General features: G+C 35.9%; 1 protein-coding gene across 1 annotated transcript in view; it reads left to right on the top strand.

Annotated features, from left to right (window-relative positions):
* c12.2 (von Willebrand factor A domain-containing protein c12.2) overlaps positions 1-24,749 on the top strand; it is a 574,487-nt gene that overhangs the window by 417,432 nt on the left and 132,306 nt on the right. Inside the window, exons 29-30 of the mRNA XM_090380213.1 lie at positions 2,709-2,887; positions 17,560-17,685. Coding sequence (XP_090236339.1) covers positions 2,709-2,887; positions 17,560-17,685 — 305 coding nt within the window. The remainder of the gene's footprint in view (positions 1-2,708; positions 2,888-17,559; positions 17,686-24,749) is intronic.

Below are 24,749 nucleotides of genomic sequence, written 5' to 3' on the forward strand. Positions count from 1 at the left end.
CAATGGGTTCAGCACCGAACCCTGGGGAACTCCACTAATAACATTTGTCCACGAAGAGTGGTGTCCATTGATTACCACTCTCTGTCATCTCCCACTCAGCCATCCCTCCATCCATTGTAGCAACTTACCCTTAACGCCATACATCTCCAATTTGTACAGGAGTCTTCCATGTGCAACAGTATCAAAAGCTTTCCAGAAATCCAAGTATATGATATCAAAATTATTTTTGGTATTCAATTCCTTTGTGACCATATCATAGTATTCAATCAAATTTGTCACACAAGACCTCCCCTTAACAAACCCATGATGTGTGTTAACTATTACTGTAGTCTTACTGTAGATGATCCTGCAATGCTTCTTTAACCAGTGATTCCATTATTTTCTCCAGAACACAAACTTTTGAACCCCCTTTGTGAATTGGTGATACATTTGCACACCTCCAGTCCATGGCAACCTCCCCTGAGTCCAAGGATGCTATGCTCTCATAATTATGGCTACTGGTTTGCTTATCTCCTTTGCTGCCTTCTTTAATATAACTGGACATCCTGCCCCACCCAAGGTGCCTTCCTTATGTTTAACTTCAACAATTTCTGCTCCACTTTGCTCTCAGTTATTACAAAATCACTTAGCTTCCTGTTAGAGTTTGATCATTGTCTGGCACTCCCTCATTGAATAACTCCTCATGTGTGAATATAGATGCAAAATACTCATTCAGTTTATCAGCTACCTGAGCATGATCATCAATAGTCAACTCATCTATGTTAAGTGGTCCAATCTGATTAATCCCTTTCCTTCTAGAGTTTACCTAAGTAAAGAACTCTTTGCTGTTTTTCTTTGCATTCTTTGCCAAAGATTTCTCGTAATCTACCTTCGCCTGCCTAACCTCCTTTGTGACTTGATTACAGACTAGCTTATATCTGCCATAGGCTCCTCTGTCACCTAATACTTTATATGCATCCCATACATTTTTCTTCTCTGCCACGAGCCTCATTAATTCATCTGACATCCATTTAGGACTAAACCTTGAACAGTATTTCTTAGTTGAATGAAAAGCCTAGTAGCCTCCAAAATTAAGGCTCTGAAGGCTTCCCATTTAGAATTCAATGTTGGCAACACCATCAGTTGATCCTACTGTACAGAATTTAAAAACTGTCTGAGACCCCTGTGGTCACCTTTACGAAAGCAAAAGCCCTTCCCTTTAGCCTTGATGGTAGTTACATCTTTAAGTAATTCCCATATCAGTACATTGTGATCACTATCACCCAGTGGTTCTTTTATCTGCAAATTCTTAATGCATGAATAACGATAATGCTGCTGATAATCAGGTCAAGAGTATTACTCCCTCTGGTTGCCTTTTGCACATGTTACTATAGAAACAGTCATCCAATAAATCCACAAAAGTCTTGCTAGTGTGCGAGTGACCAACACACAAGTTCCAGTCAATATCTGGAAAGTTAAAATCCCCTATTATAAGGCATTCTGATTTACTGGCCCACTCTATTTTTCTGCACAATAGCTCATTATACTCATCACATTCATTAGGCCTATAACACTCACCTATTCTCATTTTTCCTTTCCCAGTGCTTATATCACTCCAAACAGACTCAGTTGCATTGTCCACCAACGTCAATTGGATGCACTTCCTTAGATTTTATGAGTTTCCTAACCAACAGCATAACCCCTCCTCCCTTCCTGTCCTGTCTATCCTGTCTGTATACATTGTACTCCCCAAAGCCCAATTCTGCACTGCTTATATCTGTGTGACACTACATATCTCATATCCCAAAAATATCTGCCTTTGCTGTCTTGACAAGCACTTCATGCTCATCAAATTTATTAACTATGCTCCTAGCATTGGTGTACATGCAAGTATACATGCACCTGTTTCTACTCTTAGTTACCCTAACACAGCCCATGTATTTATTTGTACCACTATGACTTCCAGCAGTCCTGGAAATCTCCATTGCCTTGCTTTCCAGGCTGCTGCTCATTCTAATAGAAGCAGTGCAAGAATCACTTTCACCTCTGCCAGCGGCTACTGTTAATCTATTAGTCTGTGTATCCCCCCAAAGCTAGCAGTTTTCCGACCCACCTTATCTCCATTCAGTGCTACTTTTGTTATCTGAATAATATCAATTATGATTATCATTTGTCTCTTCAGACTGCAGTAATTCAGTAATCTACGAATTTTCAAGATGTTTGAAATGTTTGGATTAGTTGTTTTGATTTGATTTACTGATAAATGATTCATACTATTCAAATATGGCTCATAACTCCCACTTATTGCTACTTTTCATCTGTGATTAGTGTCATTCATATGAATACTATTTGTATTTTCAGAATACGGTAATCTCTCAGTTTACAACACTTTGATCTAACACTTTTTTTGAGACGACAAATTTTTACATTGTGAATTCACTTTATGAACTCGAGCTTGGTCTTACAAGCTTTTGCTTAACTTAGCAACTACACATTACGTTACCTTTTGAAAGTAAAATGAATGAGAATTTTTTTATGATGCTAATATGAGGTTATGGCATTTCAATTAAGTTAAATCATGTCTCTCTACTGTTTTATTCTAAGTTTGAATTTAACGTCCATTTTAGATCACTTAAACTATTTGTGACATTCTTTAATTTTCAAAATATTTGTTGTTCTATGATTATCTGTCTGAATATGACTAATATTTCTTAATTTCTTTCATGCAGACAGATACAACTTTCCTTTTGGAGCCTAATTCAGGCAAGTTAAAACAGATAAAGACATCTGCATCATTTGATACATTTGGAACAAGGTTAGCTTATTCTCTCCATGGTCACCAACCTCAAGTGATCATGTGTTCACATCTTTCAGAGAAAAATAAATTGCTATTTTATCAACCCAATGGGTAAGTATCATGGTTAAGTCAACATATGAAACCGTGAACTAGTTTTGCAGCTTATTTTTAAAAAAAATTTGCTTGTATTCTTTGTTTCACGATAAAAACAGTATATATATAATTTCAGAATTTATCAAATAACACAAACATACATTCTCAATTTATGTTCAGCATGTATTCGCGCCGCCGTAGCTAGGTGGGGAGGAGCAGCAGTGTGTAGCACACGCTTCTTGATTAGACCGGGGTACGAGCCCGTCACCACCAAATACGGAGGATGCGGAAAGGTCAGGAAATGACCACCGCATATCCCGGAGCAATATGGCCTTAGTTGCTAATGCTCCTAAAAACCAAATAACAAACAAACATCAGCATGCATTCCTAAAATAGATATAAAGTGAAAGTTTGTGAAACAGAAATGATTTTTCCTATAGATGTAATGATATGATAAGAGGATGGTCCAAATATAAAATGCACAACCTCATCATTCTACTCTTCCGTTTGGGACGGGTTGAGTCCCTATATAGTATTTATATATCATCCTCCATTGTTGCCAATGTCTTGAATCTTGCATCATTCGTTGAAAGCCTGTGTATTGGAGCCATTCTCTTTTGGGTGTTCCAGGTGGTCTCTTAACTCCAATTCTTCCTGTAAGTACATTAGGCAGCCTGTTTTGTTTCATCTGGTTTGCATGTCCAAACCACTGAAGTTGTTTTTTGTAGATCTGCTCTATTATTCTGCATTCAAAATTTAGATCTCTCCTTACTTGTTCATTAGTTTTATGTTCTCTCTAATTTGTTTTATTGGTTTTCCTTAGACATCTCATTTCAAATACCTTTATTTTTTGCCTTTCTTCTTTATTTATTCTCCAATTCTCTGATCCATAAGTTGCTGTGGGTATGATGACAGTTTCATATAGTTTAAATTTTAGACTATTTGAGATTTTATTGCTCTTCCATATGTTTTTGAGTTTGTTCACGTTTGCCCAATCCGATGTTCAGTCTGTGATTAATTTGGTCAATATTGCTTTTCCAGTTATTAGAGAGCCCAGGTATACAAATTGTTGTACTTGTTCTATTTGTTGATTTTGGATGATTATGTTTATGTCTTCTATGTTTTTTCCGATTTGCATTATTTTGGTTTTATTTATATTAATATTAATTCCATAATTGTTGCTTGCATTATCGATGTTTGTTAATATTTCTTTTAGTTGCTCTTTGGTTTGTGTTAAAATCACAATATCATTGCATATTTTATGTGGTTTATATTTTTTCCATTTATTATTGTGCCTCTTTTTTCTTCAATTGATTTCATTAGTTCTTCTAGGTAGATATTAAATAGATATGGAGATAAAGGGCATCCCTACATGACTCCTTTCTCTAGAAGTAACCCCAGAGAAACATACCAACTGTGTGGTACTACACTTAAGGTGGTAGAAAATGAAAAAGACCTGGGAGTAATTGTGCAGTCAAATATGAAGTTTTCTGAGCAATGCAGACAGGCTGCCAGGGCAAGTCATGAGGTTTTGTCAATGATATATAGGAATTTTGCTAGCAGGGAGAAGGAGGTGATTGTCCCTCTGTATAAGGCAGTGGTCAGGCCACGCCTTGAGTACTGCGTACAGGTCTGGAGGCCTCATTTTAGGAAGGATGTAGGTTTACTTGAGCGTGTACAGAGAAGGGCAACAAGATTGGTGAGGGGAATGAAGGGATCTTCTTACCAAGAGAGGCTTAAGTTCTGCAAATTGCAGTGGCTGGAGACTAGGCATCTGCGCAGTGATCTGATTGAGGTATATAAGGCCTTGAATGGGTTGAGCACGCTGAATTCTGATAGGATCCTTCCACTTGTTCAGATTACGAACCTAAGGGGGCATAAATTCAAATTAAGAAAAGACAAATGTAGAATAGATGTGCGGAAATTTGCCTTTAGCCAGCGGGTGGTTAATTGCTGGAACAAACTTCCATCTGTCATTGTGGAAGTTGACAGGTTAAATAAATTTAAGGAGGAACTGGACAGGCATTTGGAGGAAATGGTGTATTTTTATATAAATTGTTTACAAACATGATTATTTCATGATAAAGTGGGATTTTTTGTAGTTGTTTCATAAAATTTTCTCTGTTTAGAAAGTCAAATGCCTAATTAAAATCAATGAAGCACAGATAAAGAGGTTTCTTCTTATTCCAATATTTTTCTGCAATGACGTTTAGTGTGAATATTTGGTCTATTGTCGATCTGTCTTTTCTAAATCCTGCTTGTTCTTCCCCTATTGTTTCTTCATATATTTTAAGTATCCTATTTTGTAAGATCATTATAAATATTTTATATATATGGTTTAAAAGGGTAATGGGTCTATAATTCTGACAATTTTCTTTATCTCTTTTTATGTGTATAGGTATAATTATTCCACTTTTCCAGTCTTCTGGTATATCACCTGTAAATAAAATTAGATTAAACAATTGTGCAAAGTGTTTTAACATTGCATCGCCTCCAAATTTCCATAGTTCTGCTTGGATGCCATCATTTCCAGGTGCACAATAAATGTGATAATTATAAGATTTATGTAAAATGTATGCCCTAAAAATAAAATTAAAAATTTTTTAATAATGTGTCTTTTAAAAAAATTTGCTTTGTGTACTTTTTTTTTTCCATGCTATTAAAAAGAATGAAATATTTAAAAGGATTTTATTAAATTAAACTAAGCTAAATATCTTGAGTATTATTGATCTAGTGAATATAGTATATAATACTATCATTAATGAAATATATTGATGCCATGTTAAACACACAAAAAAGGTAAAGGCATGGCACTGATTACTGCTGTGCCAGCAAGGAAAGCAGATGAACAATGTTGAATTTAAAAAAAAAAAATACAAAAATAGGTGAGGGGTGCATATACATGAAGAGATAAATAGTAGGACACTGAGTTGAAAAGTACTGCATTTCTACCTTCCAACCTTTGAGTTAAATATGAAATAAACATTCAATTTGATGTTGGTGGACAATGCAATGTTGAGTCTGTTTGGTGTGACATAAGCACTGGGAAAGGAAATATGAGAATACATGTGTGTTACGAGTATAATGAGCAGTTGTGCAGAGAAATAGTGAGCCAGTAAATCAGAGTGTCTTATAATGGGAGATTTTAATTTCCCAAAGATTGACTGGAATTTGTGAGTTGGTCACTCACACACTAGCAAGGCATTTTTGGATTTATTGGAGGATTGTTTTCTGCAGCAGTATGTTCGGAAGGCAACTAGAGGGAGTAACACTCTTGATCTGATTATCAGTAGTGATTCTTCATGCATTAAGAATCTGCAGATAAAGGAACCACTAGGTGGCAGTGATCACAGTGTGCTGAAGTGAGATTTACTCGAAGAGGTAACTAAAATCAAGGGTAAAGGGAAGGGTTTTTGCTTTCGTAAAGGTGACCACGATGGTCCAAGACACTTTAAATTCTATACGGTGAGACCAACTGATGATGTTACCAACAGCAAATTCAAAATGGGAAGCATTCAAAGAATTAATCTTGGAAACTACTAGGCTCTTCATACCAATTGTTCAAGATTTAGGCCTAAATGGATGTCATATGAACTAATTAGACATGTGACAGAGAAGAAAAATGCATGGGATGCATATAAATTAACACGTGACACAGAAGCCTATGATAGATATAAGCTGATCTGTAACCAAGTCAAAAAGGAGGTTAGGCAGATTACGAGAAATCTTTGGCAAAGGATGAAAAGAAAAACAGCAAAGAGTTCTTTACTTATGTAAACTCTAGAAGGAAGGAGATGAATCAGATTGGTCCGCTTGATATCGATCATCAACTGTTGATGATCCTGCTCAGGCAGCTAACAAACTAAATGTATATTTTGCATCTGCATTCACACTTGAGGAGTTATTCAGGGAGGGGAATGCCAGAGGTGTATTAAACTCTGGCAGTAAGCTAGATAATCTCGTAATAACTGAGAGTAAAGTGGAGGAGAAATTCTTGAAGATACACATAAGAAAGGCACCTGGGGTGGATGGAATCTATCCAGTTATATTAAAGGAGGTGGCAAAGGAAGTAAGAAAACCCTTAACCATAATTATTAGAGCTTCCTTTGACTCAGGGGAGGTACCCATGAACTGGAGATATGAAAATGTGACCCCAATTCACAAAGTAGGATCAAAGGGCAACACAAATAATTATAGACCTGTTAGTTTAACTTCTGTTCCAGGGAAATTAATGGAGGCACTGGTTAAAAAAGCATTGCAGGATCACCTAGACAAAATTTCAGTTATAGCTCAGACACAGCATGGTTTTGTTAAGGGGAAGTCTTGTCTGACAAATTTGATTGGATGCTATGATGTAGTCACAAAGGAACTGAATGCAAAGAATAATTTTGATATCATATATTTGGATCTTAGAACGGTCTTTAATACTGTTGCACATGGAAGACTGCTGCACAAATTGCAGCACTGTGGCATTGGAGGCAAATTGCTACTATGGATAAAGGGATGGTTGAGTGGGAGAAGATAGAGAGCGGTAATCAATGGACACTGCTCTTCGTGGACTAAAGTTATTAGTGGAGTCCATCAGGGTTCAGTGTTGGGTCCATTGTTGTGTTCTGTATTTATAAATGATATTGATGATGGTATATTAGGCTTAATGTTCAAGTTTGCAGACGATACGAAGGTTGGCAGGGTTGTTAATGACACTAATGACAGTATGCTGCTGCAACAGGATCTAGAAAAGTTGGGCAGATGGGCTGAGCGGTGGCTAATGAAGTTTAACATTGACAAATGTAAAGTGCTGCACATGGGAAGCAGTAACCCCAGAGTAACGTATCAGCTCTGTGCTACTGCACTGACAGTGGTAGAGAATGAAAAGGACCTGGGGGTAATTGTGCAGGCAGATATGAAGTTTTCTGAGCAGTGTAGATGGTCTGCAAGAGGTACTCATGGTGTCTTTTCACTGATATACAGGAATTTTTCTAGCAGGGATAAGGAGGTGATTATCTCCTTGTATAAGGCAATGGTCATGTCACACCTTGAGTATTGTATTCAGGTCTGGAGGCCTCATTTTAAGAAGGATGTAGAGCTGTTGGAAAGAGTACAGAGAAGGGCAACAAGATTAGTGAATGAAACAAAGGGTTGCTCTTATGAAGAAAGGCTTAAGTTTTTCAAATTATAGTGTCTGGTGACTACTCACCTGCAAGGTGATCTGATTGACATGTATAAAGCCTTGAATGGTTTGAGCATGCTCAATGCTGATGGAATTCTTTCTCTTGCTCAGAATAATCGCCTAAGAGGGCATAAATTCAAATTGAGCTAAGACAGTTGTAGATGTACGAAAGTTTGCCTTTAGCCAGCAAGTGATTGATTGTTCTAACAAACTTCCATCTCGTGTTGTAGACGTTGATAGCTTAAATAGATTCATGACAGAACTTGACAAACATTTGGAGCGAGTGGATGTGTGAAATAAGGGTTTTTTTTTTTTTTTTTTTTGCTGATGCTATCTAAGCTTGCTTTCTTGCATCATGTTCCTTTGCTAATGCTAAGGCTAAACAAATGTCACCTGCATTTGCAAAATCAATAAATAAATAAACTAATTAATAAATTAGCTCTCAGTATACTAGCACAAGTTAACAACAACAAAAATCAGATGACTTAAATAATTTTTTTTAACTGTACTAGAGCAAGTTAGTCATAACTTTGTGTGTGTGTTGTCTGTAGAAGCATGAGAAATGTTACTTCAACCAAAAGACCCAGAACCAAAGATAGATCAGGTCCGACACCTCAATACCTGATCATACACTCCCCCCCCCGGTGATAAACCCTTAGGAAAAATGTCACGCTTCTTTATCCAGAAGGGTTTGGAAGGGTGCTAGCAGGTTCACCGAAATCAGTCAAAAGGCTTCATTTTGGTATTATCCTTGTTAAGACCAAAGGTGATAGGAACTCAGAACAGCTCCTTTGAGCAACGTGTATGAGACACTGAACTCATCCCAAGGTGTAATCTCTGAATGGGATCTACTCAGTGTCTGAGAAAGAAATGTGTTCAGAACTAAAAAGCCAAGGAGTAACAGCTGCGATGTGAATATTTGTATATAGGGATGGGAATCTAGTACCCACCAGAAAACCTAACCCTTGCCTTTTGGCACACTATGGTCATAGTTTCCAATGTGCCTAATAAATCCCCAAAAAAACCCTTGCTTTTAATTCACTAGTGTCTCCTAATTCTATCAAAGATGGCTATCTAAACTGTTCAGTTTGTCCACATGTACCAAATCCCTTAATGTGCTTTAATTGTTAGAAAGATGGACATGCACTCAAATGGCCTGTCATGGTGCACTTGCATGAACTCTGTGTAGTGCAAAGGACCACAAAATTACATGTTCAACTACAAAATCCACCTGCATTTACTGCCAAGGAAGACACCCTACATAGTTACAAGAATGCCAGAGTGAATAGAAGAAAAAGAAATACAAAGACTTACCTAGAGGCAAGAAAAGCAGTGAAACCTTTAAATACAAAAACCTTCATACTCTCTGAAGGTAGCAGGGAGATGTTCCATTGGAACTCAAACAGAAATGACTATCCCACCTAAAGAGTCATTTACTCCCATTGTACATGATCTGTTAAACTCACACAAACTTGCACAGAAGGACCAATCAGCTGCCACTCCCATATCTGTACCTGCTAATTCTCCACCAGTAACAAAAGAAACTGTTAGAGAAAAGAATAAAAAACATGAAGCACATCCAGCTAACAAGAAAAAATGGATATTGAGGTGGTATCATATGATTCAGTCTTGGAATTCTTAGCAGTGGAAGAAATGGACACAGAACAGTGTCCGTACATCCTCAAAAAAGATAAATCCAAGACTGAGAAAAGTAAGCCCTCAGTGCTTCAAAAGCTGGCAGATGGATCTGCCAAGCCAAAAAAAAAAAAAAAAAAAAAAAAAAAAAAGGCTAAATTCCTACAGTGGAGTTATGGATTCTAGCAAAATGTGATGACATCAAGGACCTCCTGCAAAAGCATGAGCCAGTTTGTTTTTTTTTCTTGCAGGAATCATATTTGAAGGCAAATGAAAAATCCTTTCTTTCATAATACTACTCATACATAAGGACAGAACTGGGAATATACCTGCCCATGGAGGAGTTGCTATCCTTGTGGGCAACCAGACCTCATTTCAAACTGCCACTTACACCAACATAGAAGCAGTAGCAATTTGTCTCATGGTAGGATGTTTATTAACAGTCTATTGTCCTAGAGATGTGACTAGCTGTCTATGCAAAATCCTAGAGAGAATGGTTGACACCTACCTTATATGGTATTTGGAAGCAAATGGCCTCTTCTGCAGAGTGCACCACAGCTTTCAAAGAAATAGGTCCACTTTGGGCCATTTAATTAGGTTGGAAACATCTATCCAAGGTGTTTTCTTAAAATGAGAACAACTGCTGTCTGTGTTCTTTGATATAGAAAAAGTGTATGACACATCTTGGGTATTTGCTAGGGCTTGCTAACCAGTTTTATAAACCGGTTAAATCCGGTTTTCGTATTGAGTTGTTAAAACCGAAACCGAGCTTCTAAAACCGGATTCGAATATTTTTTTAGTTAGCCCTCGAATATAGTTTTTTGTTACGCACATTTTCTTTTGTTTGTTCGTTTATCTGGATCATTCAACTGCTTTATGTTTTAAACATGTTTTTTATTTTATTTTATTTTATTTTATTTTAAGGTACGAATCTCATGGGCAAGTGGCCCAAATCTAGGAGGGGTACCTTTTATCTTCCCACCTGTATCTTTTGAAACTTGCCTTGTTTAGACTCTTCATTCAGTGCTTGCGGGAGTGACGCATAGTATTGTGCCTTTGTTATCTTCAATATTTTTATTTAAAATTGTCGGTGATATGAATTCCTACTAATTAATATTTATTACTCTTAATATGTCAAAGATGAAATCAAATGTATGGAATTATTTTGCTCAAAAAAGCAAAGATGAAGCACAATGTTTGAAATGTCAGAAGATAATGAAGTCGTCTGGAGGATCTACATCATCTTTGATGTTGCATTTAAAGAAAATGCATCAGATTGACATTAAACAAGATAACAGTGAACCTTCCGTAAAAATGGTAAGAACATTAGAAAACTTTATCGTTAAAAAATCTATGGAAGAAGAGATTTCAAAATTAGCTGCTTTAGATGGATTTTCTTTTAATTCAGTTGCCAAGAGTGAGTTTATACAATCAAGCCTTTACCTTCAGAGAAATAAATACGATAAATTACCACCAGCCTCAGTGAATGGAATTAAAAATATGGTTCTGAATTATCATAAAACTAAGAAAGAATAACTCATTCAGCATTTCAAAAATTCATTGGTTTCGGGTGATGGTATTCATTGACTCTAGACGAATATACGTCTATTCAAAATAAAAGGTATATGAATATAAATGTGCATTCAAAAGACAATCATTGGTCGTTAGGTCTTATTGAGATTAATGGTTCACTTGATAGCAGAAGAACTGAGCAAATTGGGAATGGACACTTGAAGGAATTTGGTTAAAACTTGGATGAGGATATTATTGCCTGCACCACCGATGGAGCAGCAATGATGATTAAGTTTTGCAAGAAAATTAACGCCTAATCATCAACAATGTATAGCCCATTGAATACATCTGTCAGTTATAAATGTACTTTATGAAAAAGCAATCAATTATGGTGCCACAGTCTCTGAGTCTCCCAAAGACAATGAAGAAAATGAAAATAATGAAGAAAGTAGTGATGATGAAGAAGTTGAAGAAAGACAGCAAGGCATGCTTTATCAAACCGACTTTACCGATGAGCTCATTTATTTCTTCAATCCAATGGCCAATATTGCACAAACTATTAACATATTGTTAATAGTTTGTGCAAATAGTTTGTGTTAATAGTTTTTACAAGCTTTTTCGAAAATCACCTACCAAAAATGACATATTACAAAATTTTGTTAAAGCAAAATTTAATGGGAAAGAATATAAACTTATATTAGATTGCAAGGCTAGATGGGATAGCACATTCTATATGATTGAGAGATTTTTGAAATTGAAAAATTGCATTCCAAATGCTCTATGTGCAGTACTGTCAACTGAAGCTGTGTCTGACGATGACTGGAAAACACTTGAATTGCTATGTGAAACTTTGCGACCAGTTGAAATGATTCTGAAGGCTATAACCTCAGAAGATACAGACTTACTTAAAGCAGAGTCTTCAATAGAATTTCTGCTTGCTAAGCTTGATACAGCAGAAACCCCATTTGGTTTAAAGTTTCACCAAAGCCTTTTTCAGCGTTACAATGCAAGATGAAATTGCCAAACTGTGGCTTTGCTGAGTTATCTACACAACCCCAAAAAGTTTAGGAAAGAAGATCAGGTTCAAGAACTTTTGATTTTCCAAGTAAGCAAGTTTTGAAAAAGCATGCTGAAGAGATTTATCAGAGATTATTTGCAAAACTTTCCGAAGGAGTCTTAGCGTTAAATGAAGAAACTGAAAATAAATGGACTGTTCTTTTAGAAGAAAACAAAGACTCATCTAGTTCCAATGTCGGAGATACACTCATGCGAGAGTATGATAGTGTAATAAAGAGATTAACTGAAGAGCCTTCAAAATATCCGAGCGAATTGGAAATCAGCAAAGAATTTAAAATTTTGGAGGCGACTAGCAGTAGAAGTGAAAAGCTGGAGAAAGTTTATAGAGCACTGCTGACCATTAAACCAACAAGTGTCCAATCTGAGAGTGTTTTCGATCACTGGTCTCTTTAACACAAAAATAAGATCAAGTCTATCAGGAAAAATGCTTAATATACTGTGTTTTTTAAAGGACCATTTTCAGAAAAAAGTTGAGCAATAAATAGTAAAGTAATTTCCCCAAGCTGTTTATTTTTATTTATTTATTATTATTATAGGGCTTATTATTTTTTTTGTATAATCTTAAGCTGGTTACCTTTTTGGAGCATTTTAATTTTTTTATTTTTTTTTACTATAAGAGGTGATAGATTTTGTTTAAAAGATTTGATTACGATTTGTACAATCTACCCAAGATAAAATAAATACTTGTGTTATAAGCTTTTAATTATTTTCCCTAAGTCTGAGAAAATCGGTTTTAAAACCTGTTTTAAGAATAAACTTCGGTTAAACTCGGTTTTGAAATTTCTCGGTTTTATGCAAGCCCTAGTATTTGCAATTTTGAAAGACCTTTATAGCATCAGCCTTAGATGTCATCTCCCAGCTTTTATTAAACACTTTTTATCCTGTTGTTCCTTTCAAGTTCATGTGGCTCTTCTTCCATGAGGAGGGAGTACCCCAGGGATCAGTTTTAAATGTTACACTTTTTGCGATCAAAATGGATTCTTCTGTGTTGACAGTTTTGGCATATTTCTCAGTCTGCAACATGAGGGTTGTCAAGAGACAATTCAACATGCCATTGATTTCCTGAACTCATGGGCATGAATCAGGATTCAGGTTCTTATTGTAAAAAAGCATTTACATAATTTTCATCATGAGCATAACCTTTGCTATGAACCCAAACTGAGACTTTGAAAAAATGCTATTCCAGTAGTACCTGAGACTATATTTTTTGGGGCTTGTATTTGATAGAAAGTTGACCTGTCTACAACATATCTGTCAACTATGTGTGTGTAGCATGAGAGGCTTGAATATTCTACTACTCAGTGATTTGGGTATCACAATGGACAGTGTTACCCCATCACCAAGGCAACTCCATTCCACTCTACCATACTCATATTCCAGCTTGTAACTTTTCCCTTAACAACTGGGGAAGAACAGTACTCCATCTGCTGTCTACTTGCAACTCTACTGAGCACCGAGCTGAACATTCTGACATCTTGCCAGTCTGTACAGATGATTTGAAGCCAGAAATGTCTGTGAGGTCTGCAGCTGCCTTTCCAGGCACTATGATATCTGAGGAGATACCCCTCCCAAATTCAGCATGTTCACTGTAGAACTGCATGCAATTGAGCTAGTCTTCAATCACATACCTACCACCACCAAAAATGAACCGATTCTCTCATTTCATTGCAAGCCTGGTCATTGATGAGGTTTAATCTTCATGCAGTCCTGTCCTGGGTACAGTAGAGGCTACACTTCCTTTTTTTGAATCTGAATTTGATATTTGTTTCTTTTGGATTCCCAGCCACACGTGGATCTTGGCAAATGATTTGGCAGTAATTGCAGCCAAATCAGTACTCCTTATAATTCTTGACTGTTAGTGCACTATATAGACTATAGACAAGTAATATGAAAGTTTCCCAATGGCAAAACGCATGGCTTGGTCAGGTTGCAAACAAACTACAGGCATACCTCGGTTAACGTTACCTCTGATAACGAAGCTTCGATATAACGAAGTCCGCAATTTCAAGCCCCATTTAACATAAAAAAAATATTCCAGTTTAATCACCTGAAATCTAAACAAACTGAATAAATTACGGAAACATTTGGGGCTTCTCGTGGTTGGTTCGAGAAATTTAAAAAAACGGGCCAGGATTCATAGTGTAAAATTAACAGGAGAAGTTTCCAGAAAAACTAAAGGAAATAATTGAACGTGAAAATTTTCCACCAAATTTGGTGTTCAATGTTGACGAAAGCGGTTTGTTCTGGAAACGGCTACCAACAAAAAGCTTCATTTCTATTGAAGAAAAATCAGCTGCTGGGTTCAAAGCAGCCAAAGACCGTTTAACGTTACTCTTTGGATCAAATGCCTCTGGCGATTATAAATTAAAATTGTTATTAGTTTACCATTCAGAAAATCCGAGGGCGTTAAAAGGTAACATAAAAATGAATTTACCTTTGTAATATGGAAAGCAAATAGAAAAGCGTGGGTTACCAAGGAGTTATTTACTGATTGGTTTGTTAACCACTTTTGTCCTGAAGTAAAACGGTATTGTCAAAAAAACAACTTTGAAGAAAAAGCTCTTTTGTTGTTAGACAATGCTCCGGGACATCCTACTGATCTTAACACGTTGGACACATGCATTCCTGTCAAAGTTGTGTTTCTTCCAGCAAACACAACTTCCCTGATTCAACCATTGGATCAGGGAGTAATAACATCATTTAAAGCTTATTATCTGCGTCGAACATTAAGCAATTTAACTGAACTAGAGGATAAAGAGGAAATGACAGTTAAAACTTTTTGGAAAAACTACACCATTGAAAACATTGATAGTTCTTGGAAAGAAGTCACTAAGAAATGCTTAAATGGAGTTTGGCGCAAAATATGGCCAAAAGTTGTACTAGAAGAAGAAAATAACATCCAAGAAATTAGAAATGAAGTTATCCAGATGGCTCAATCAATAGGTTTCGAAAATGTCGATGAAGAGGATGTTAGAAATTTATTGAATGCAGAAGATGATGGTTTTTCAGTGGAAGATTTAGAAAACCTTGTTAGCAACGAAGACAAAGATAATGAAGACGAAGTTAAAGAAGTTCCTGCCGAAAAAGTGTTAACAACCAAAGATTTAAAAAGGTGCTTAAATGACATTGAAAACGTTTTAAATTTTTTTAGTGAAAATGATCCTGATTTAGGAACAAGTTTTATTGTTAAGCGATCAGTGTTAAACGCAATAACTCCGTATAGGCAATTGTTAAATGAAAGAGAAAAAAAGCATAAGCAATCAACTTTAGACTCATATTTTAAAATGTGATTTCACTTTGTATGTAAGTTGACTGTTTATTTAATAAAACTTTTCTTTGTTCGAAAAAAAGCTTTTCATTTTCTTTAGGTAGGAACGTATCCCTATTCTGGCCATAGTATTTTTACCTCTGAAAACGAAGTTTCGCTTAACGAAGTAATTTCGTGGAACGCATCCTATTCGTTATTCGAGGTATGCCTGTATATGAGATTAAGCATGTAATCAAACATTGGCAGTGGAGTTGAATTTTAAGACAAACCAAAGTTTGTCTTAAAATTCAGTTTGGATTGTCTTAAAATTAAACTAGTAGTAATGATGCAATTACACTAAACAGTGTCACAGTTTGAATTTTACATAGTTTGAGCTGCTCTGTCCAAAATTTTATTAGTAAATAAATCATTATTAATGCATTTGGTAAATTAATAAAAAGCTCTTGATAAAATTGATAAGAAGCTCTTAATAAATTGATAAAATTCTCTTCATGCTTTTCAAAAAGCAACAGCTTTCATGTGCCTAGCTCTAAAACTGAACTTTTCCTTTCTATTCATCTCCCATATTGCCCATTCATTCCTCCTATAAATGCATGGTGACAAACATAATATCCAGTTGTTCAACTACAGTATATAATATATGAATAACCTATGTGATATGTATGAAATAAATAATAATTTATAGAGTCTGTGTCCGATTTAAATGAAATATGGACTGACCTGACAAGTGTCAAATATAAAATGCTATGACAAGCTGTTCAGTGGAAATTGAGTTGTACCTGCAGACAGGTGGGCATGGTGAAGACAACAGGTGTGTTATACACATATATGCGAATGTGTTTGAAAACAAGTTAAAGTGAGGTGTCTCTGTCCAAGGAGATGCACTCTCTCACCTGCTAAAGGATGAATACCACTTCCATAATAAATAAATATAGGGACACTAGGACTGCTTCTTTGGGGAACATTGGTTGCTGTATTGCAAAGCATCAATCGATGTCCCTTTAGGAACCAGATATAGAACAGAAAGTAACAAACAAACTGATAAGAAACAATCATGGTAAGAAACAATAATTTAAAATGAACAAATGTGACAAAATGCTGATTTCTACATTTATTGAACAGGTCTAAACCAAACACAAATGTGAAATTAATTATAAAATCAAATCATAATAAACAGGATTAACATAAAATAACTCAATTATAATAATAATAATGTTCATAAGGAAAGCAAATGACAATAAATTAAAACATAATGACAAAAACAAAACATGTTCATGAACATACAGACTAAATACATATTAATCAAAGAAGGAAGAAAAGGAAGCTAATAATGCCATGAGCCGTGTAGACAGAATGTCTTTTTGCTCAGGTAGCAGAATTGCACTTTGTTGAGCATAATGTAATTTCTGCCTTGGCATGCAGTATTAGTTTGGCAGTTTAATAGCATTTTTTTCTACAGCAGTGCTGGATACATACCAACATTCTCTCTTTGTCATTAAGATAAATAGCTTTAACACTTTAACTTATAGACAAAATTTTATACACTGAACTCTAAGATTACTTAATTAATGAAATTTCTTGTTTAAATTTCTTAATTAAATTAAAATTTCTTAATTAAACCTTTGAATACTGAAATGTGATATAGACTTGTGTGGGGAGGGGAGGGGTTATCAGCCTTTCAGAAATAATATATCAGATTCACTGGAGCCAGTGGTGAATTTTTGAATTTAGAAGGGAAGAATGCCTGTGTTTAATAAATCCGCCATCGTTTTCGCTTGCTCTTATATTGTTTACTTTGAAATTATGCTGGAATATAAGCATGCTCTTTGCCTTCTTTGACAACTTTTGTGGAAATGCCTTGTAGGGTTGATTAAATGAAATCATGTCATGGTGCATGACATGATTTCAAATTGATGTAAGCAAGTGACTACTTAAGCTAATTAAAAAAAAAAGATGAACAGGTGATATTATTCATTGTGCTTTGTCCTACCTTCTGTATTTTTAATTATGACTCCTTTTTTCCTTTAGGTTTAAAATGAAGATATTAGATTTAAAATCTGAAGAAGCTTGGATTATTTCATTTTCTGAATCTTTTCAGTCAGTTCATCCTGTTAATGAACATAACTGGCTACTTCTTTCATCACAAGGCCAAAGGTAATGACTTTATTCTGAATTTTTGTATTTATATAAATAACCATTGATAGATATAACTGAATACATAATACAAGGTCTGGCAATTAAATTCCAGAACTGAGTCAGTTATATGCATGTAAAATCACACAGAACCATGATTAAATACATGAGGGAATAACTACTTGCCTCTGTAAGGTCATTTGTATATCATAAATCATTTGCATGCAATTGTGTTAAGAACTTTTACCATATTGGTCGGCATATAAGTCAAGACTTGAAGTTTGAAATATGAAGCTTAAAATCACAGGTTGACTTATACACAGGACCTAAAATCTGAACCTAAAATTCTATAACAAGTGGGAGAATACTACACATGAAAAATCTTGTTTAAAAATTAAAGAAATTTATATATAAGGTTATAAATAGATTATATTAAACAATAAAATTATACAATACATTTATCATACTGATATAATCTACCAAGATGGTTACATAACCAAATCTGTATTACCGGATAACAATCTTCAATTTAAATAAAATTTTCATCATAAGGATTCCACTCATTATCCGACACATCATCATTCTGCCCCAAAAAATTATCTTCTACGCCATCCATGGAATTTTATATACCACATTTTTTATACAAGTTTATGATAGTTTTAACATCAATATTGTTCATGCATTTATCACAAACTCACACAAAATATCCCGTGGAGCTGGCCACATATTTCCACTTTTGGTAAAACTTTTTTTGCCATTCATAATCCAATCATTCCATTCTCCATGAATGCTGTCCTTGAATGGTTTGTTTAGGCAAACATCTAATGGCTGCACAACTGATATTAATCCACCTAATATAACAGCAATCTTTCTATTAATGTTGGATAATATTTTCTGTTTTCCTTTCTTTATTTTTTCAATTTTCTGTTTTCTTTGTCATATATGGCTTAAACACCTAACCACACTGCCTATTCCAAACATTTTTAATCCAAAATTCAACTCCATCTTCATCTATCCAACAATGTACATGAAGAAATATTTCAGGAAAAGTGTAATCATTGGCATTGTTTTTATTTTGAAAATTACCTTTGGTTTTAACTTTGCTCAATCTGCCATGCATGTTAATATGACTGTAAACTGAGTTTTCCCCTTGTCCATTTGTCTTCTAAAACTGTTTTGGCTCCTTTTGAATTCACACTTTCGTTCTCTACCATGTCAAAATTCATGGCAGTTTCATCCATATTTCCAGTGTGTGACAATGGAAAATTGTATTCCTTGCACATTTTATATATCATTGAAAATCAGCAATTTTATTTTCCAATATCAGTAGTTTCTGAATGTTTTCGTATTTTGGCATAATACCAATCCTTTTGTTTCCATAAAGCTTCTGTACCAACTTAAATGTCCTTTGAATTTCTGACTTACTTGTGGGTTAGATTTTTCTGATACCCATTCAAAAATATTGTGTTTGAGCCTGGGCAAATCACTTTTTCCTTCCCTCATAGCACATTTCATCCTAGGCATGTAATTTTACAAATCTTCGTTCTTTTTCCAGTCATGCACTAACTTTTCGTTATGCCAAATTTTCTGGCTGCTGCACGATTGTTCATGGGTTTGTAAAATGCTATAACCTTCAACTTGAACCCACTGTCATATTTCTTTCTTTTTGAAGGGTTATTTATTTTAAAGAAGCACACAAGTATTACAAGTAACAAATAAAACTGGGTGATGCCATTGCAGAATAAAACTTCGAATGAATAAAAAACTGCAAGTCATCTTCCTTTAACCCGTTTCCTGCTGGGTGACTCAATGCAGTACCTGTATTGCATTGAGTCAAGCAGCACTATCTGCAGGTGCTGATGACTCAAGGCATGAGTCAGATACAAGCTTCTTAACAATACTGCAGTATTTAGAGCCTTAGTATCGGTAAAGAAGAGGAAGGAAGACAGAGGTTTACTAAACTCTAGCAGGAAGCTAAGTTATTTTACAATAACTGAGAGGAAAGTGAAGAAAATTGTTAAAGTTAAACATAAAGGCACCTGGGGTGGATGGAATTTATCCAGTTATATTGAAGGAGGCAGCGAGGGAAGTTAGCAAACCCTTAGCCATAATTATGAGAGCATTCTTAGATTCAAGAGGATCCCAATGGGCTTGATGTGCAAATGTATTCCCAATTCACATAGGGGGGTTCAAAGGAGACAAAAATAATTATACACCTCTTAGTTTAATTTCTGTTATGGGGAAAATAATGGAATCACTGGTTAAAGAAGTGATGCAAGATCACCTAGACAAGACTACAGTAATAGTTCAGACACAGCATGGGTTTGTTACGCAAAAGTCTTGTCTGACCAATTTGATTGGATACCACGAAGTGTTCTCAAAGGAACTGGATGCAAAAAATAATTTTGATATCATATACTTGGATTTCAGGAAAGCCTTTAATACTGTTGCACATGGAAGATTGCTTTACAAACTGGAGCAGTATGACATTAAGGGCAAGTTGCTGCAATGGATAAAGGGATGGTTTAGTGGGAGATGGCAGAGAGTTGTAATAAATGGACACTGCTCTATGTGGACTAATGTTAGTAGTTAAGTCCCCCAGGGTTCAGTGCTGGGCCCATTGTTTCGTGTATTTATCAATGATATCGATGAAGGTATATCAGGTTTAATGTCCAAGTTTGCAGATGATGCAAAGGTAGCCAGGGTTGATAAAGACAGTATGCTATTGCAACAGGATCTAGAAAAGTTAGGCAGATTGGTTGAGAAGTGACAACTAAAGTTTAACCTTGACAAATGCAAAGTACTGCATATGGATAGCAGTGACCCAAGAAAAACATACCAACTGTGTGGTACTACACTCAGAGAGGTGGAGAATGAAACAGACCTGGGAATAATTGTGCAGTCAGATATGAAGTTCTCTGAGTAGTGCAGATGGGCTGCCAGGTCAGGTCATGGAGTTTTGTCAATGATATATAGGAATTTTGCTAGCAGAGACAAGGAGATGATTATCCCCTTGTATAAGGCAATGGTCAAGCCACGCCGTGAGTACAGCATACAGGTCTGGAGGTGTCATTTTAGGAATGATGTAGAGTTGCTAGAATGAGTACAGAGAAGGGCAGTGTGATTGGTGAGAGAAACGAAGGGGTGCTCCTACCAAGAGAGGCTTAAGTTCTGCAAGTTGCAGCATCTGGAGGCTAGGGACCTGCAAGGTGATCTGATTGAGGTGTGTAAAGAATATTATATATTATATTACATAGATTCAAATTGAGGAAAGACAATTGTAGAATTCACACTTTTGGAATGTGCGGAAGTTTGCCTTTAGCCAGTAGGTAGTTGATTGCTGGAACAGACTTCCATCTGTTGTTGTGGAAGTTGATAGCTTAAATAAATTTAAGGCTGAACTAGGTTGTTGTTATTGTTTGTTATTCGGTTTTTAGGAGCATTAGCAACTAAGGTCATATTGCTCCGGGATATGCGGTGGTCATTCCCTGACCTTTCTGCATCCTCTGTATTTGGTGGTTATGGGCTCGAACCCCGGTCTAATCAAGAAGCGTGTGCTATGCACTGCTGCTCCTGCCCACCCGGCTATGTAGGCACCCTGAACTAGGTGAACAGATGGGTGAAATGGGAAGACTGTTTTTTTTTTTTTTTTTTTGGCTGATGCTATTCAGGAATTCCTTGACTTACGTAAAGCTACGCAAGTCGGATTTTACATTAGTCAGAATTTCCCCCATGCTTGTGCAGCACTCGCATCTTTCCTTGCTGGAGTGATTGAATCAAAAAAGAAATGTTCAACGAACATATAAATAAAATTATTTATTGTATTTATTCATTTTTTTTATCTCATGTGCAGGAAAAATTACAAAAGCGTGCAATTTAAAAAATTTCAAAATTATAAAATTTAAAAAAAAAAGAGGAGATAGGCATAACGTCAGTAAGTTTTATGTCTCAAACATCGTTGCCAAAGTCTACATCTTCAGCTGATAAGTACACCTCTGTGGAAATTGATGGCTGTGGAGATTTAGAAGGAGTCGGCCGCTCAATCTTACGAAAGAACATTAATGGATGGCTGGACGGTGGCTTTTTTCCTTTTCATCATAGATTTCTTTGTAGCAAGCAAGCAAGCAAGCATATCATTCACTCCTCTGTTAACCTTTAAGAATCATTCGCTGTCAGGATCCATCTCAAATCTCACCATTGCCAATGCAATTTCATGAAATGCCGTTGCTATCTCTCTGATGATGAAGCTTCTCGGCTCCTCATTTGGTTCATCTTGAACCTTGTCAGCATTTTCTTCTTTCACTATCGCTGCCTGCAAGTCAATAAGTTCTTCATTAGATAATTCCTCTTTTCTTCCTCTATTAACTCCGACACGTCTTTGGCATCAACCTCCAACTGAAGTAGCTCTGCAACCTTTACAGTCTTATCTGTAACCTCTTCATATGATTCGTCTTTTATAAATCCTTTTACGTGCCATGGGCATATTTTCTTCTATGTGCCATTTAAAAAACTTTTAGTAATTTCCGCCCAGGCCTTATTAATGTTTAAGATGGCATGGTAAATATTGTAATATTTCCAAAAGTCTCTTAAGTAAAATTTTTCTCGTTGTCTACTGTATACAATGCCTGAGCAAATGTTGTGTATAAATACTATGCTTTTAAATGCGAAATAACGCCCTGATCCATCGGTTGGATAAGTGAAGTCATGTTTGGCAGTAGAAATATGACTCTCACGTTCGAATTGAAATTATCTAGATGAATTGGATGTCCAGGCGCATTATCTAATAGAAGCAAAATCTTGAAAGGAACGTCATTGTCTTTACAATATTTTTCAACTTCAGCAATGAAGCAGCACTTAAACCAATCCTCAAATAGAGATATTGTTATCCATGCTCTCCGGTTCGATCGGAAATGCATGGGTAGGGTGGCTTTATTGATGCCCTTAAATGCACGAGAATTTCCCGAATTGTACACAAGCAGTGGTTTTAATCCATAATTTCCCTCTGCATTAGCTCCAAGCAAGAGCTTAGTCCTATCTTTTGACACCTTGAAACCTGGCATTGTATTTTTCTCTTCGGCAGTGTATGTTCGATTCAGTATTTTTTTCCGATACGGAGAGCAGTCTCATCAATGTTAAAAATTTGCTGCATTGATTAGCTGCCTTCATCAATAATTTTTTCCAACACATTACAAAATTTCTCTGCAGCTGCAAAATCAGCACTGGCGACTGCACAGCATACTTTAACCTTGTGGAAACGTTCAAGCGCAATGCTTGAACCTATTAAACTACCCATTGTTTACCACGAACTTGGGTTCGGGTTCGCAGTACTTATCCTTAATATCTTTATAAATACTTGTTGCTTTTGCTTGAATAGTCATTAGACTCAGGGGCACTCACTTTTGAACATGATTTTCCATCCACATTATTAATAGCTTTTCCATCTTCGATATAGCACCTGAATGCTGTTTTGTAATCACTGTTGATCTTTTAATATGTTCTTTTCTACATGCACTCTCCCTTAAAATAGTATTCACTGTTGAAGCAGCGAGACCTAATTCCCTCGCAATAGATGACAAACTTTGTCTTGCTTTATACTTGTTAATCATTTTCATCTTTATTTCTAAATGAATTTTGTTTAGTTTTCTGGCACTACCACCATTTGCACTTTCCTTGGTTGCTTAAATTCAATCAAATGCAATAAGATCGAGTTTGCTACCCATTTATAATTAGATGCACTAACAGAAAAGCCCAATAAACCGGAAAATTCAAGGTAATGCAATTTCCATTAAAAATGTGACCTTTTAGAGATATAAATAGCTTAGTAACATAGCGAAATTTTCAACTCCCAAGGACTTGGAACAAATTACAAAAAAAAAAAAAATAAAATAAAATGTATTATTAGGTTCACATTGCGATATTTTCACGATACAGTCAGTCCTCGTATAACACATGTTTACGCTACACGAATTCGATCATACACGATTTATAAATAGGGGAATGATATCGTACATAACACGAACCGAATTCGCTTATGCACGATTCGACTTTGTGTTTACAAGACATGGCAGCCGGATGCGGAATCACCCCAACTGAACACAACACGATAGGAATGAAGAGAAGATTCTGAAAATGTATTTATGTTTTCTATATCAGTGAAGGGGAAACACATTTCTCCATAATAACGGTTTTGTTTTTATTGTTTTATGGTAGTAATTGTTTTTATTGTTTTATGGTAGTAACCCCCAGAAATGTGCTTTAGTAAAATGTGAGCTAGTGAGGCATTAATAGTGTGTCTCTGCTTTTATGGTGTTGTTTATTCAGTTGCTACATGTGCACAGCTTTGTTTATATGTATCAAGCGTGCCTCCTCATTTTGTAATTGTGCTTTTTTCCCTAAAAATGAGTTAAATACTTAAAAGGTGTGAAAAGTAAGCATCCTGGTGAAGACACTACAGATTCAGAGAGAAAAAGAAAAGCAATATTGATAGACAGCGGCAGACTGTCAAAAATTCTTAGCCAGGAAAATTTGTACCAGCCTCATACTAACGTTTATGGCCAAAATCACACCGCCCTTTATTGTCTTCTGGCATCTGGCCTACCGGTGTTTCCCTGGTAAGGCTTACGGCCAGTCCGCCTCTGTCGATAGAGAAAAAATATGATATTGTGAAACACTTTGAGCGAAATTAAAAACCTTTGATATTGCATGTGCTACAGGCCTAAATGAGGCAATGACAAGAATTAGAAATAATGCAGAGAAAATAAAATCAACTTTCTCATAGCAGGAACAACTCAAAGTGTAACAAAATCCATTATTTCAAGACATAAAGAATTGCACAGATTGTTCATTTACCTACAAGAATACCGGACAATCCTAATCATACAGCCAATACACTTGATCTTTTTCTCACAAACAACCTTCTAAGTACAAGGTCGAAGTGAGAGGTCCTTTAGGCACTTCAGATCACAACTTGGTGATTGTCTCTTCTCCAATGGAGCCTTTATCTCATGGCTATTCCCAACCTTGTGTTGTTTGGCATTACAAGAATGCAAAATGGGATGACCTGCGAGACTTCTTTTCCTTGGTCG

The sequence above is a fragment of the Mastigoproctus giganteus genome, chromosome 8 (genome assembly GCF_048544385.1).
Source record: "Mastigoproctus giganteus isolate SK-2022 chromosome 8, ASM4854438v1, whole genome shotgun sequence".
NCBI classification, from domain to species: Eukaryota; Metazoa; Arthropoda; class Arachnida; order Uropygi; family Thelyphonidae; genus Mastigoproctus; species Mastigoproctus giganteus.